The sequence below is a fragment of the Centroberyx gerrardi genome, chromosome 4 (assembly GCF_048128805.1).
Source record: "Centroberyx gerrardi isolate f3 chromosome 4, fCenGer3.hap1.cur.20231027, whole genome shotgun sequence".
In the NCBI taxonomy this organism is placed as follows: Eukaryota; Metazoa; Chordata; class Actinopteri; order Beryciformes; family Berycidae; genus Centroberyx; species Centroberyx gerrardi.
Window position 1 is genome coordinate 20,467,469 of NC_136000.1, and position 16,795 is coordinate 20,484,263.

General features: G+C 41.0%; 1 protein-coding gene across 2 annotated transcripts; it reads right to left on the bottom strand.

Annotated features, from left to right (window-relative positions):
* Nucleotides 1-5,564: 5,564 nt before the first annotated feature.
* On the bottom strand, nt 5,565-16,491 carry LOC139908411 (excitatory amino acid transporter 2-like). Of its 2 annotated transcripts, XM_071895087.2 has the most exons (10): nt 16,352-16,491; nt 14,187-14,339; nt 13,231-13,481; nt 12,501-12,648; nt 12,121-12,247; nt 11,491-11,724; nt 11,145-11,339; nt 9,470-9,604; nt 8,688-8,946; nt 5,565-6,617 (listed from the first exon to the last, which is right to left on the bottom strand). In XM_071895087.2, the coding sequence occupies exons 1-10, from the start codon at nt 16,479-16,481 to the stop codon at nt 6,546-6,548; spliced, it is 1,704 nt and encodes a 567-aa protein (XP_071751188.2). In that variant the 5' UTR covers nt 16,482-16,491; the 3' UTR covers nt 5,565-6,545. The 2 variants fall into 2 exon arrangements, with proteins under 2 accessions (XP_071751188.2, XP_078139007.1); XM_078282881.1 differs by lacking the exon at nt 11,491-11,724 and having other exon boundaries at nt 16,352-16,487.
* Between the last annotated feature and the right edge of the window lie 304 nt (nt 16,492-16,795).

A 16,795-nucleotide genomic window follows, 5' to 3' on the forward strand; every position in this document is an offset into this window, starting at 1 on the left:
TCTCACATTTTTTTTCTTGAGTTTCTAAACTTTTTGAAGCTTTTCTTTCATGTGATTCTGTGGAGACAAATCACTATATCCACTGGTAGAGATCATGACCATGTGACAGAAAAAGGAACTGTACCTTCCATTTACACTAATTAACAAATTCATATATTTGATGTAAGTGCCAACACCAGTCTCTTGGTCTTTTCTTATAGATTTCTTAAGGAAGAATGATCATACATGTCAGTTGTTAACATTTTTGCTTACTTTGCTTTTATGAGGCCAGTAGTTTAATAAAAAAATAAAAAAAATAAAAAAAGATAAACAGCATAACTTTGCAAATGCCTTTTTAAAGTATTATTGAGTTGTTTAACTTTAATATAACTTAACCAAGAAAAAAGTGTTCTAATTAAGGTGCAGATTTATGCTTTTTTTTTCACAAGGATTCCTTGAAATATTCTAAACACAAAATTATCAAAGGTCATGAGAAAAATAATGCTTTCATTTATGTGTATTTAGATTTTTCATTTATGTTAATTTTCATTCTGACAGGAGAAAATGAATTTTATTTTCCTGTTTTATGTACTTCTGGCTGTCTCTGCATAAAGCATTTGCATTTTGTTTCATATTCATGTCTTGTTTGCACCCACCTGTGCCACAACTTCTCCTTTGTGTCATTTCCCATTTTGATATTACACACTCAGTGAAAGTTGATGTTCTTGTACAGCTCATAGTTGGCTTTTGTTCCAAACAGTGGGATACCCCACCCCATAAAGATATGCTGCTTAACATCACCTTTTCTTTAGACATATAGCATATCTCAATATTGTATTAATTTAGGATTCTGAATTCTGTCTCTAAAACCCCCCTTAGGAGCAATAGAGAGATGCACAAGAGAATATACATCATTCACCATTCATTGAAAGAAGTGCTTGAAACAAATAAGAGATGTAGATGTAGATGGTTGTAGATGTCACCCAAAGATTGCTGATAGATTTCTGAGATGTTTCTTTTTAATGACACATTAGAGACTTAAAATAGAATGTGTGCATATTAAGAGGTGAGAAAAAAAATGAAAGCGCTAAGTGAGAAGCATGATACCAGAGTGAGACAGTCCAAGGCTCGCTCCTCAGGAGTTTCACAAGTATGAGAAATGTTAAAAATATCACACTAATTTTAAATAAAACTCATCTATGTGTAGGAGAAGTAAATGACGAAGAGGAAGAGGAGGTCTCATTTAGGATATTTTCTTTCCTCTGGGATGAATCAGGACTTTCTGGTTTGGAATCTAGACACGGTGCATCTGGATCCCCAGAATTCGTGGCCCGAACACTACGTTTGTCAATTTTTCAGAAGCCTGACATAAGCAAAGGTCTCCTTCTCCTCAGGATGTGTGTCATCTTTAAAATGGACTTCCTTCATTTTCCTCTGGTGGTCCATGAAGAATTGCTCTGAGACTCTGGGCATGCTGGTGCATCTTCATGGTCTCCCTCTTTGTCTGCTCCACTACTTTCAGCTTCTCTACACGTAACTCCGTTTCATCGAAAGCAAAAAATATGCTTGTACAAGAATACTGTCTATCTTGTTTGTTTGAAGTTATCTGTTTCATGTTAAAAATGCAGCCTGGTTCAGTGAATTTATTCATTTTTGGATAATTATTTACTACATTATGTAAATACATGAGGTAGAGAATATATTAAATGGTAGTAGATAACATTCATTGAGTGTGTGTGTGTGTGTGACTAAAAAAGTAGAGTTTCATAGCTAGATATCATAATTGACACATACATAAAGCCCAAAAGAACAGACCATATTTAGTTATGAATCAACATTTATTAGTTATCATATTTGTATATGTACACCAAAGGTACAACACTTATTGATATGTATGAACAGATTTTTATGTATACCATAGACCGAGGAAAGAAAAGAATTCATGTATTTTTTTTTCTTTTTTTTTTCTCAACATCGTATCTCCCCCACATAAACTCTCTGCCTTTACATCAAAATTACAACAACAGCTTTACAAAGAGGGAAGGTCTAGAAAAGTAAGATAGGGACAGAAGGTGGTAGGGCAGGAGTGAGATGGGTTATCGGGTCTATTTAGGAGTTTCTTCAAAAAGACAGACACTTCGGTAGAAAACAGGCTTGAAGATATACTGGCTCTTCGTCGAAATACCGTGCCAATCGAGTTCCATTTCATCAGTACCATTAGCTCGACATGTTTCAGGTGTTTGTGCGTGCATATATTTTCTGTGATTTAAAAAAAAAAGGGGGGACAAAGTGGAATAAAGGCAAGTGGGATTTTGTGCGAGCCTCCTGACATGATATTGATTGAGCGACACATGGACGTTTGGACAGAGGCTCTTATTGTGTCAAATTCGGGGGAGATGTAGCATGTAGGCGGGTTAACACAGTTAAGACAGAACCTAAAAGCGGTCAGGTGACTGTTTGGTCTAGATATCCATGTCTTGCAGCTTTAACACTTCAAATGCACCAGGTAAAGGAAGATGCCTGAGACTAAAGTGAGTTCTCTCCGTTGGAGCGACAGAACGAAACAGATGAGTCACCTGAGGAATGTTGTTCTATATTGAAACAGGCATCGGCTACTCCAGGCATTCGGGCACATCGGATATCGGTTTGTTCTTTCAGTATGCCGTAAATTCAGCTAATAGGCTGCGCTTGGTTCATCACTCTATCCTACATGCAGGGCAAATTTGACCTTTTCCTGTTTGTTCCCCCCCACCCCCCACCCCCCTCTCTTTTCTGCAAACCCTTATATCACAGTAACTTCCACATCACCAAAATAACTCATTATCCGATATTGGCTCCCTTTGTCGAACCAGAAACTTCCCCTTAGCTCTTTCTCTTTCTTCCTTTCTCTCAATGCAAACGGTGTTTGCTTTAGGATCACTGTAGTTTCTGGAAAATTCTGCATTGCCACTGAACAGAACAATTATATATTTATTTATGTACAATGAAAATGAATGCACACGGCTTATATCTTCATGGAACAAACATTCAAAACGCTTACATTAGATACAAAAAAGATATTTATATATTGATGTGTGACAGGTAAGTGAGACAACTAGTTAACAGCTATTAGAAAATAAAAAAACAAGCAATTTATTACACGATTCCTCTCTATACATTTTTATCTAATCTAACTTTATTTAGGACATAGATGATATTTTTTTCTAGAGGATTACATTAAAAAATGTCACAGCAATGAAACTATATTCCTACGAACCATTTCAACGCCCCCCCCTCCCAAAAAGAAAACAAAAAAACAAACAAACAAAAACATCTGTTACCTACAATATATACACAAAGTGCAAGGAGGCACTTCAAATATCATGCTTTTTTTAAGATAGTGGTGCAAAAAATAATCTTTTTTTATTTTATTTTCATGCTTCTAAAACCGTGAGTTTGAACATAATAGTGGTCCAACACTCAATCCCCATTGGTGACACTATAGTCTGCATTGTCTCCTTACTGGAGAGGTTTTTCCTGAAGATCACAAGGTCAAAAGTCAGGCTCAAAGGGGCCTGCTGGGGCGTCAGTGTTACGCTCTGCAGCTCACTGATTACATTTAGCAACGTAGTGACCTTCCAGGTTTAAGAGTGTTTGCGTGCATGCGTGTGTGTGTGTGTGCATCTACGTGTGGTTGAAAAACAAAATAAAACAAGTGTATATATATGTGTGTGTTTATGCGAGTGCATGCTTGTGTCGATGTGTGCGCGTGGGTGTAACTTCAGTCCATGCAGTGTGTGCAGCAGAACACCAGTGCGCTCGGTGGTGTGGTGTGGCGAGGCGAGGCGAGGCGAGGCGAGGCGCACGTTGTTAGACGAGCTCAAAAAGCAACGTGGAAACGGTCTTCCCAGGATGTGGTTCAGGAAAACTAAAGGGCCGAGTGCTGCGCTATGCGGTGGTTAAGTTCTCTAGTGTTACTTTAAGTGGCGTTTGTCTCCATGGTCAAACCGACTGCACAGTTTGAAGTGAACATCTTCAAGGCAAGGTTGTCATTAAGCACAATGAAAAGAACAAGACAGGAGAGAAGGACACAATACTGATAAAGAAATCGAATCCGCACCTACGTAAAAAAAAAAAAGGAAAGCGCACCTGCACAGAGCGTCTCTCACACACACTCGGGCTCAAAAAGACAAGCAGCCAGTGAAGTCCAGCGTTGTTTATGTGTTTGCAGTTCTTTTTAAGCCATTTGGAATATATATATTTTTTTATCACCTGATGGTTGGCAAGCTTCTGGCATAATGTATGTGATTAGGTGCCCGTTGTTCTGTTCTGTGTAAGCTGAAACGTCTTCTGACCAATATGGACACGCAGCTGCAGCATCGAGGGTTTGTAGAAACAGTCTTGAGCTCTGGTGGTCTAGAAGATGTGGTTGTTTAATGTTTCGGGGCTGGCTAAACACGGAGCTGGCAAGCCTCCCCCCAAAAGTGTTATATCAAAGATCCGTCTCTATTTGTGCAAGCCAAGAATCCATCTGACAGCCAGGCGCTGCACTCCTTTTCCTTCCAGTTCTTTTAATATTTTCTGGTGGTTAAATCTGTGCGCTCTGTCACTGTTTAATAATAACCGTGTGTCTGTGCTTTCAGAAGCTTGGGATAATTCAACCACTGGAATGTCAAGTTTGAGATTTGTGTGCTTATCACAACCGACCCTAATAAAACACTTGATGAATGTCTCGGGGAAACTCCATCTCCCATCGTATTGGCACATTATAAAATTGCTGTCTTTCAAAAAAAGACGTTTTGCAGCAAACAGTCACTGTGTTCAAAGTCAAAGCTTTTCAAAAGTTGTGCGGCACAGAGATAGCTGTCAACAAGCCGTTTGAGGAAGTAGATCGCTCTCATGAGCAAGTAAACATTTCAGGGTTCGGACAAATATCGTTTTCCCTGCAAATGAATTAACATAGAAGCCTGAGTATCTCCTGTTTCCCTTACTGGGTTCCTAAAATTAATTCTTACTCGGAGGGAGGATCAATGTCAACGGGGAGACAATGATGTGCATGACTTATATGCCACTGATTTAGAATTAAGCGCATTGGCATCTCAGCCTTATTTGTGCTATTTTTCAGCTTTATTTGTGCTATTTTTTCAGCTTTATTTGTGCTATTTTTTCAGCTTTATTTGTGCTATTTTTCAGCTTGTGCTATATTTCATTCAGAATATTTCCACAATGATCATTTTCACATTGATTTAATTCATTTTAATTTCATTGGCATCACAAAATAGTTTTTTTTGGAAAAGGGAAACAAATGTAGTTTATCCATGTAAATATTCAAATGGGTTTGGTAATGTTACATTTTTCATATTTAGGGCAGTGATTTTCTTAGCGTTAGGTTTGAGGCTTTCTGTTCATCAAAACGAGTCATGATAGCAATTATTGTGCCAGTTAGTTATAAATGGGCATGGTGTAGGAAAAAACGGAAAGACGCTATCGGTGACGTCATGGAGGCAGTTCAAAGGCCTCTGAGAGCTGATTGATTTTCTGCCTGTTTGGTCCCTATAAGTGACTTGGTCATGTTCTTATCACCAGCTCTCTCTCTCTCTCTCTCTCTCTCTCTCTCTCTCTCTCTCACACACACACACACACACACACTCGTACACAATATCTCACTCAACAGGCGACATAAAGGAAAACAGTCCCTTTTCCTTACAGTAGACAAAAAGAAAAAAAAAGGGTAAGCAAGGGCTCCATAGTGTGATTTGTGCTTTAGAATTCCATAGTACCTGTGCTTGTAGAGTATCAGGCTCAGTGTGGTTTCCCTGTTCATTACTGTTCTGTCTCTCTGCCTCCTACCCTTTCATCAGTTTGTTGGACCTCAGGGATGGTGGGTAATAATGGGCAACAAATTCAGCCAAACGCACTTCAAAGGCTCTGCCAGTTAAGAATCAAAGGTTATCATCCGAGATAAAAAGAGACCGAGTTGAAGCGCGGCGGCCTACCGCGCACATTGTGATGGCACTGACAGGCATGTAATGCAAGGAAGTTACAAGTACAAACACTCTGTCTGTCTGTCACGACTGATGCTGTAACTCCCACTCATCCTCTGGCGTTAGACTGATGAATTGCCTGTATGAATCTCATAAGCTGGCCCCGTTGTGACTGTCGGTCCCGTATTACTCAGCCACATACTAATCTTCCCTCATCTTTTAAATGCAGAACCAGGATGCATATATTACTAGGAATAACTTAAGTAACTCTTTTTGTTTTCTTTTCCTTCCCTCCCCAAGCCTTGAAGTATGTTGTGCAAGTGTTTGCTATATAGCACGTAATAGTGCTCTAACAGGTAAAATATACCTTTGTTATCATTTCACGGTTAAGTGAATTAGTATTACTTATCAGTCAGATAGACGGTTAGAAAAACTTTAAAGGGACTAATTAAAAAAAACAAAAAAAGACAACTAAACTACATAAAAAAAAAAAAAACAATTAGTAGTTCTGTTCGTGTGACTTTTTTTTTTTTCGTTCACTCTTTTTTTTCACCAGATGGGAAAGCTTGTGGAGCCCAGGAGCAGGGGATCTCTGTGCTGCCATTATTCATGTTTCCATGGTTCCTCCTCAACAAGCGTGCACTCCGCAGTAGAGCCGTTAGTGGCCGAGGTTACCTGCAAGCAGTTAGCAGGGACATCTAAACAGTGGAGCCAAGGCACAGACAAAACAGTACGGTTCAATAGCTTTCTTCAGCTGACACTTTGGAGCAAAGGACCCTAAATAATACTAGATGATTTGATTCAGTATTCAGCGCTCCCATTTACAACATACTATACAAGAGATAGTCTCAGCCAAGCAGTCTGATTGGTCAAATAAGCGTTCCAATCCCAATCATGCCTAGAATTCCAATAAAGCATCTCTGACCGTGCTTTATTGGTTGCTATGCCAACTCTTGTGGCAACAAGGAAGCAAGTTTTCTCCTGTTTTTGAAGCAAATTTTTCAGACAATACACATATTATGTTGGTAAACATTTTATAAAAGCCGTAATACCCTCGAGGACGTTCTCTACTGTGAGTTGGGGTAGTTTGGTAATTAGAATACGCCCTCTGGGGTATTATTGCTATATTGCAACATGGACAAAATTATGGAGGAATTCTGGGACTCCTGGACGACCACTGATGATGATCATGCTTATGGCAGTCCTAAGAATGGAGCAGACTTTCTTTTACTGACCTGGGAACAGACCACACATTTATGATGACCACAAACTTAACAGGCAGTGAAACATACAAACATATAAATTATGAATGCAAAATAGATTAAATAGAAAACAAGGTACAAGCACTACAAAATTAATGCTTTGTTATGTTCTAGTGTGTACAAAAGTTATTTGGCAAGGCAGTCTACAATGGTTTGCATCTTTGAAAAAAGTGTTAGAAACATTATTCATGTTATTTACAGCCATGAACATGAAACAGAAAAAAATATAAGAGGAGATGGATACTGGAAATAGCAAGCCTTTGTGCCACATTTATCTGCAAATGACCATTAATAGATGGAGTCCGATATGTGAGGATATAGCTTTTTGCTATGGACAGATTGGTAGTGTGACAGGTTGCCAGCGTTGCTAGGCAACACCTTTCATCCTTTAATAAATGAATAGGCTCATCAGTAGACCTTTTCAGCCAGGGTGTGTGCTTCAGAGAACAAGCACTCTGAACCCCCAACTCCCATATAGTATTCTGAAAGCCAGAAATACATTCAAAGACGGGATTCAAAGTGCATAATGTTTAACATTATGGGAGCTACTTTGCAGCTTTCAATTTCACAACACAGTTCTCACGATGGGCAGAAATAGCAGATGGTGCAAAACCGTCTGACTGGGAATGACTCAGTGACAGCATGGTGGTTGTGCATAGGGAATATATGCAGTGCTAATTAGACACTATAACACTTTCTCTCTCTGCATTTTAATCCCTACAGCAATGGCTGACCTTTTGAAAACAAAATCTGTTAAACTAATTAAAATCAATTCAATTTTCAGACAGTGGAATGGACAGAGAGAACTGCACTGGAATTTTCTCATAAGCCAAACAAATGGTAATTTGACCACAAATTGATAATTAAAGCCTCAAAATCATCAAGGGCAATTCTCTGCAGCATCTGAAGCAGATCAGGGAAAACATAATTCTATGCAACTGACAAGCGGTTTGGGAAAATAGATGGAAAATTTGGATAGGTGGAGGGTTGCCTAATAATTCCCTGGGGTGCAAGTCAGGATTAGATGGTTCTCCCTTTGTGTCAGAGCCAATCCGCAAAAGGTTACAGCGATCAGATTAGGCTGAATATATAGTGAGGGCAGAAAGTTCAAACTCAATCATCCCTAATTTGCATGCATTAAAAAAAACGGCCAATTTAAAGTCATATCTATGTTGTAATATAGATTTTGGGAGCCACTTCGCATCGCCTTTTTACTTACTTTCAGAAATTTTAGGGTATTCAATTTTAGGGTATTTTCCAACACAAAAGCTGCTATTCCAGAGGAGTTAAATAAATACACATGCATTTGTTCTTTTGGTTCAGTTTTGTTATAAAATAACTATACATATATATATATATATATATTATCATGCACAAAGATGCAACAAATAAAACAAACAGAATACAGCAAAGGTGCAGGATGAGCATGCGACACAAAGGTGGGTTATATACAAGTCTCTATGTCTGTAAGCATTAATTGTACCTTGCATTCATCTACTACGACTGAATTGTTAGCGGTAGCAGTAGTGGTAGTGGTAGCGGTTAAGACGCACTGGTTGGAATTGTTTTCGTGGTGGTTCTTCATGTCGTCGTAGTAGGACTGGGTCTTCGTCATCATTTCGATGTCGTCGGATTTAGCCGTGTGCGCGTCCAGCTCCTCCAGCTCTGCCTTGGACATGTGGTACACGATGCCTGCACCGTAGGAGTCACCCACCACGTTCACCGAGGTCCTGAACCGGTCCCTGTTCCAAGAAAAGGTTTGGATAGAGGGAGATCAAAACGGTTGGGCAGGGATAGGAAGATAGTTTGGCATACTTTATGCTAGTGATTCTCAACCTTTTTCATATCAAGGACCCCTAATTTAGCACACATTTGAGCCACAGACCCCCATTTTATACGATTTTGTCTCTTGAACCAAAATCTGAGAATATTTTTATCGTTAGATACGAGTTTGTCCTATGATCAAAATAGTCATTCTTCTACATTCTCTAATTCTTTAATTGTGTTAACTTCTTGTAAATGAAATAATGGTGAAGTTTAACAATTCATCAATCTGCTGGGGACCCCTGGAACCCCCTCAAGGACCCCTGGTGGTCCCCGAACCCCACATTGAGAACCACTGCCTTATGCAATGAAGAACATTTGCTATGCTATGAAGGAAAAATACCAAAAGGGAAGAAGAGTAAGATTAAAGGTTAGAGTGGAATCATTTCATAACCACTGTAGTTTTTGTCTGCATAGTACAGTATTTGATGTCAAACTCACAGCAACCAGTCAACAGCAACCAGCAGGCTGATGTCTTGGGTTGGCAGGCCCACAGCAGTCAGGATCAAAAGCATAGTCACCAGGCCAGCGCTGGGAATACTGGCCGCTCCGACACTGGCCAGGGTGGCTGTCAGACTGGAGAAAGAGAGCAGCACTCAGTCACATTCTCCACACCCTTCCCTTAAATCAAATTTGTTAACATATTAAAATCACTACAGAAGAGGATATTCATTCTACGTGGTGCTTGTGCAAAGAGCAACAGCTGAAGAGCGAGTCAGAGTGGGTCCTTCATTACACATGAAGTGAGGTCTAGATGCGAGTAAAGTGGAGGAGAATGCATAAAACTAGGTGTTTAATTTGAGGGTCCATGGATAGATATGCCATGGAAATGTCAAAGTCTAAAGGTTATCCATCCTAGACTAACTCTATTAACAGAAGAGCATTTGGAACTGGTGGTACTCCAGAAACAGACTGTGAGTGGTCTGACATATTCTGTAAGGATGCAAAGAATATATCAAAGCACTGCATGTCTGAACACAGAAGATGTGGGGTGTTCCCTTCGCCTCTGCTTGATATTTTGGGGTGACTGCAGCACATAGCAGGTTGCTCCAAAATCTAGATCTAATCTTAGTCCTTTCCAACTAAGCTTCTTCCTCTGAACACATTCCCAGTTCATCTGTTCTCGCTGCTCAGCTTGAGACACTGCTTTGGCACATCTTGTTGCTTCCTCCTGGCGATTTATTTGCTCCACTATAAATTTCTTCCACTTTAAAGTAGCTGCTTTGTTCCGTGGAGGCTTTTTTTGTTCGATGCCAAATGCCTCCACATTGCAGCTGCACTTGCCCCCATTTATTAAGTGCTGATTGTGTTTGCTAAACTGCCTCTTTAGGGGGCCATTTAAAACCCACTTGCAGGAGTAGGCACTACACTTCTTAGTGTTGTGTCTAGAATCCCTTTGCTTTGATTGCAACCTGACTTTTCTGCATCTGAATTCCTCTATTAGGCTAGAAGAACCCACTATCCATACAGGGCTAATACTGCTAAGACAGTGTGGAGCTCCTAGCCATTTACAAGCCATTGATATAGGTATTTCATACATAATCAATGGTCACATCAGCCCAAACGGTAGACACCACAACTTGAGCTTGCCTGGTAGCATTAACCTCTCAGTGCACTCTCAACCTCTTATCCCATCCTGCCTTAAAAATTCAAATAATTCTCGTTACGCCGTCTTGCTCAGCTGTTGACAGGCTTCTCCAATATTGCTGAAATTGCCTCTTCATCAGTGTGGAATCTTTTGTCTGGCAGTTTTCTCTTAACAATAGAGATGCTCAATTACCTCCACCCTAGCCCCAGCATTCACTATGGCAAACAGCCTTTTGTACAGTCTTTTTGGCACTTGGTGTGTAATACTAAGTAAAGAAACTATGCCAGTGGTAAATCGATACCAAGAACATCCAGAACAATAGCAACCGTTTCAGTTTGTGGAATTAAAGGGAAATACCACAGAATTGCAACTTTAAAGAAAACTTTAACCTTGACAATTCTTCAATTTAACGTTTTCCTTAAGGACTAACAGCTGTTAATAGTACTAATGATATCAACTGATGAAATCAGATATCTTTATTATTATAAATGAAAGCACAAAGATAAACCACCAAGAGTGTCTTCTGACCTGACAGTGACGATCTGACCAGGGTCGAGATGAATGCCGTTCATCTGGGCGATGAAGATCGCAGCAACAGCCTCGTACAGAGCAGTTCCATCCATGTTGATGGTGGCACCGACTGGCAGCACAAAACGAGTGACTCTTTTGTCAATACCCAAGTTCTCCTCCAGACAACGGAAGGTGACAGGCAGTGTTCCAGCACTGAGGGGAGAAAGAGAGTGCAGGTAGACATTAGGTGGGTAAATGTTATACGTGATTTGCCTTATTAAATCAATTAGAAAGAAAGAAAGAAAGAAAAAAAGAAAGAAAGAAAGATCCATCCGCCCATCCATCCATCCTAACTCATGCTGACCTGGAGGCTGTCCCCAGGGCAGTGATCCAGGCCTGGAAGATGCCCAAGAAGAAGGTGAAGGGGTTTTTCCTGACGATGACGAAGTAGATACTAGGCAGGAAGATTGCTCCGTGGATGATAAGGCCGATAATCACAGTCACCATGTACATGCCCAGCTGCCTGGCCACCACCTCCAGGTCCTTGATGGAGATGATCTTACCACAGATCAGACAGGCAATACCGAAGGGAGAGTACCTGGCAAGTAGACAAAGCTTTTGTTAATCTCTATGTTGCTCTAAACACTGTTCACTAATGAAGACAAAGCTTTTGCCACTAACATTAATAATAAATTGCACTTGTCTTGTTGTTTTTTTGGTCAATGCGGTCACTCATTCAATTGTATTGGAGACTCTCTGCTTTACATCGTTTTAATCTTTTCTAATGTTGTAATGATTTGGCATTAACAAATACATTAAGCAGTTATTTAGTTTAAATTCATAATACAATTATACAATGTTTAATTGTGTTTCATACAAAATAAATTGTGTTGTTAGTGTATATCATTGCAATTAAAAGCAGGGGAACATATTGAAATCACATTTATTTTTGTAATTTTCCAGTTCTACAGAGATCTCCGTAGGTGTTACTGACCACATAATCATGATGACAAGTTTCATCACAATCTCATTGAGGATGTTGAAGAATTCAATCATGAGTTTGGCCTTCTCTCCCATCTTGCCCATGCAGATGCCAAATGCAATAAAGAAACCGATCAGACCTGCAGCAGAAAATCAGAGACTACATCAAAACTTTGAATGCAAATGTGGACAGGTAAGATGATTGCAATATGAGGACAATATGATCTATGTGATAATGAGATGAAAACAGTCAAGGAGAAAACATTAGGTTGGTCCAGATTCTATCAAATTCTATACATTTCACCAATGAAATTACTGCTTTGATTTTCTTAAATTTAATTATCTACCATATATATTGTGATAGTGTTTTTGCTCTGAAGAAATGTGACATACCCAGGACATTCATGCCACTTTTGAACTGCAGGGACTTCTTGATGACAAACTGAGGCGCCTTGGTCACGTTAGCCACCAAGCCCTCCATGGTGGTGGCGTTGACATCCTCCGCAACAACCACCTCCACCTTCTTTGTGACAGTCTGGATCTGAGGTGCAGGAGGAAAAGATATCGCTGATGAACTGGATGATTGATATTGGGTCAAACAGGATGCCACATGTTTGCCGAACTGCTTCTTTCAGGATCTATTTCAACCCAATTGCTAGTAGGCACTACATTTTTTGTGCATTTGAATTCCTCTGTTATGTAATAGAGGCTGTATTGCTACTCCTACCCATTTCCTGACATGCAAGTTTATCATTCTCTCTAACTTGATATTGGACTAAATATGATATTCCATATTAAGAGATGCCACTCAACTATGTCAACACTAACAGTGAGGGTTTGTCTTTTGATTTGAGTGTTATTTTTGGGAACTAGATTCTTTATGTTAACTTTCTGTAACCATGAGTAATTATCATGGTGGACTAACAGAAGAGAATGGTTTGCACACCATTAATTAAAATTTAATTCCTGTAACATCTGTACAATAAATTACGGTTCATTGTGTGCACAGCATTCTTTTCTGCTGTTTGATTATTTCTGAGCATCTAGCACCTGCTGAAAATCTAAGCTTGGCACTGAGTTGTGTGTGTTGTCTCTGTGTCTCATTATCACTGTGATCCAATACCTGTTGGAAGCAAGCCTGCACCAGGTTCTCTGGGAACAGGTTCCTGATCAGATCGAAGAAGGCATCCAAGCTGGAGACCTCATCATTTTTCTCGCCCTCGCCCAGATTCTCCTTCAGTTTGGGGTTGCCAGGGTGGATGACTAACACCAGGATGACTCCCAGGATAGCAGCAATAACAGTGGTGGTCATGTAGTAGACCATAGCTCTGGTGCCCAGGCGACCACTAGATTTGGCATCCAAACCGGCCAGACCTGCAGCCAAAACAAGCAAGATTGTGTTTGCCTGGTAATTACCTGGTCTCATTGGATGGAAATGTTGACTTAATAGTCTGGGGCATGAAGGCTGAATGCAAAGACCCATTAGAGGGCTGCATAATGGTGTTTGATCATGTGCATCGTGTGTGGCAAATGATGAATTGAATGAATGATGCTGTCAAATGTGATTCTGACATCAGGATTCATTCATACTAGAACTTTCTCCTAATCTCTTTTTGACTTAATTTTAGCACTATGCCAGCACAGGCAAAGGTCCAGCCAAGTGGGACTAAAGGTTAAAAATAAAACAAAAAAATAGCATTTCTATTTCTTCAGCCAATCACAGTACGGGGGTTGATGGGTTTTATTTGTTGCATATGTAACTAGCATTTGATTGCCTTTGCTCGAACGTGGAACACAGAGGTGACTGGTCAAGATGCAAAGACAAGTTATAGCTGTGTAGGATTCACTATTCCCTCTTTAAACATCAACTGGACCAGACTAAGTTTGCGGCAAATGTCTATGGGTCCTACATGCACTAGTCGACTAGACCTTCTATCACTTGTGTGAAGATGTAGTACATTGTGGGTAGCATTTATGCCAATTATGCAATTGAAATGTGTCTCAAGCATCAAACACACCAGTAAAGTCCCTTAAATACTGAATGTACTTTGTCACATTGATTAATTGGTCACACTGTACCTGTGATTAAACTGGAGATGATGAGTGGCAGGATCAACATCTTCAGCATCCTCATCAGGATGTCTCCGGGGAAAGCAATCACCATGACAATATCCGGGTGGATCGGGGAGGCGACGCGAAGCAGCATCCCTGATACAGCTCCCAGGATCACACCTGAACAGACGGAAAGAGAGTGAGAGAAAGTGAGACTGTGTCAAATTGTATAATGGGGAAAACAGTGGAGACAGGAATGAATTCAGATTTAGAGTTGGCAGTGAAAAGTAAGGGGGTGATGGGGGATGTAACATTTGAATAAAATGTTGTTAAAACATTGCAAATTGGAGAAAATGAGAGTTAGTTCTTCATTCTGTGCTATTGTGGAGAGCTGATACAGGGCCTGTGAAATAACAAATACATCATGTCTTCTCTCCTTAAACAAGCCTTAATAGCTGATCCTTGCCCCTTATCAGTTCAGTTGTTTGGAGCCGTGTAAGAGGCTGCCTTTTTGCAAGCTTAGGGAGGATAGTGGGTGGGGGAGATAAAACTGAAACCTAGAGAGAGAGAGAAGCTCATGGAGGATTAAGATCAGATCTCTTTGAAGCGTTAGGGAGTAGGCAGCATGTCAGTAGTTCTCACATTCCCCGGTGCAGCATCTGTAATCCCTGCAGACCCAGCAGGTTTTCTAGGAAATTTTTCACTTTGTGGAAGCAGGGCAAGAAAAGGAGACTAATTTCTGTCTTGTGGGATCTAATAAAAGGAGGTTCAGTGGGGAACGAAAGGAAGGCGTAGGTGTATAGCTGAGTGACCCTAACCTCAGACTCACATTGTGCCCCGCCGGGTCATCTCCGCTTCCCTACATATTCGGACTATTTGCTACCCCTACCTAACCTCTGGCGTCCATTCACTCTCCAGCAGTCTAAACTGAATACAGTGGCATTCGAAAAGATCAGCCCCTCCCTAACGAAGTCCCCTGTTGACCCCCTGTTGTTTGTCTCTCCCAACGACCACTTCTTTTCCTGCCACACGCTGTTTCTGCCCCAACAGTACAGATGACCTCTGTGTGCTCCAATCCCCCTGCAGCCCTGCCTACCGGGCCCGGCGGTTGGCCTCTGTGTCTGTCCCTCTCAGCCCAGACAAGGCAAGGCCCGGGCCCAAAGCTCCAGCCGCCCCCCGAGGGCTGCACTTCCTCTGCCACCACACCACTGCCAAAGATCACAGAGCCCGAGAGGCTGCTTAATAACACACTCTGTAATCAAATCCCCTCCACATTTGTAAGCTGTCCTCTGTGCCTCCATCTACCCGCTAGTCTTAGCAGCATCCTGTGGCTTCTGCAGACCCAATGGTCTTGGATGGCACTTGATTTCCTGTGCCTTCTCTTTGGCCCTCTCGCAAGCCCCCATTCAGGCCCTTATCTGCCAACTGACAGATGATCAATGATCACGCTGGCTCGCTTGCTTTGGGAGAGCCAAGTGGTGTGAGATGTACACATTACACACGCTCACACAAACACACATTCATGCAAGCGTGTACACAGACAGACAGACACACACATACCTAAACACAGACAAAGAAATACACACATTTTCACGCATGTTCACACTAAATGCTCATGCATGTGAATAAAGCAGGGAAGCTGGCGGATAACACATAGCCATCAACACACACAGACAAACACACGGCAATATGTAAATGACATTGTGTAATGGTTAAAAACCTAAACCCGACTGAATTAAGACAGATTTGCGACCGGGAAATGGCGTCACCGCTTTTGTGCCCTTTCGTCTTTTCATTAAAACTCCCCCCGGAGCGCCGTGAATCACCCCCGTAATGGGTATATTTTTCATGCACCATCAGAGACTATTTGGGTGTCCAGTGCCGCAGAGTATTTGTGATAGCAACAGGTGGCACGGCGCTGGGGAAGGTCAGGACACCCAGTCATCCTACTTTCTGGTACACCGGGCTGCACAGATGGCATCTTCTCCCCATAATATCAGCAAGCCGCATAACTGAACTCTGAGTTAACGCAGCACCTTTCTTTAGCATGTCATGTTTTTGTTTTTTTAATTAGGAAAGAAAGCAAGAAATCAAGAAAAAAAGAAAGAAAGAAAGAAAAAGATTGAAAAAAAGAAATTGGTGAATCAGAATCGAATGCAGTAAAACTGCTCACTGCTGGTGAGCTTACTGACCGAGGACGGTGAGTGTGAGCAGCAGGTTCTTGAACAACTTGGAGCAGATTTGGGCACATTTGGACTGAGGCCTGGCCTCGATGGGCTCCAGGTGACTCTCGTGCATCCTCACCTCCACTTGCTTAGGCATACTGTTGGCACTGTGACAGAAAGAGCAGAGAGAAAAAAAGGAGAGGAAAACCGTTAATCACAACATTTCAAATGAAAAAACATGCACACTCTTGGCCATAAAGCAGTATTCATCATTATACATCATGTGGTCACGTTGTGTCTCCATGCTACGAGTGCGAGAAAAGGCGATGCATTATGTTGACTCCACTACAACACACATAACCATATATGCAAATCAGATCATCTGGCTGTGCGTTACGATGCATCTGAAAAGCGATTACCATGATGTACTGTACGTTAAAAAACACAGAACATGATAAAAGTGTTCAGCAT

Bases quoted from the DNA above. Each gene is read 5' to 3' on its own strand.
- LOC139908411 (XM_071895087.2), bottom strand. From the start codon at position 16,481: ATGCCTAAGCAAGTGGAGGTGAGGATGCACGAGAGTCACCTGGAGCCC. The intron at 11,725-12,120 runs GTCAGTAACACC...TCTACTTGCCAG, and splicing joins CTTGTCATCATGATTATGTG to GTACTCTCCCTTCGGTATTG. The intron at 11,340-11,490 runs GTCAGCATGAGT...TTCTCCCCTCAG, and splicing joins GCCCTGGGGACAGCCTCCAG to TGCTGGAACACTGCCTGTCA.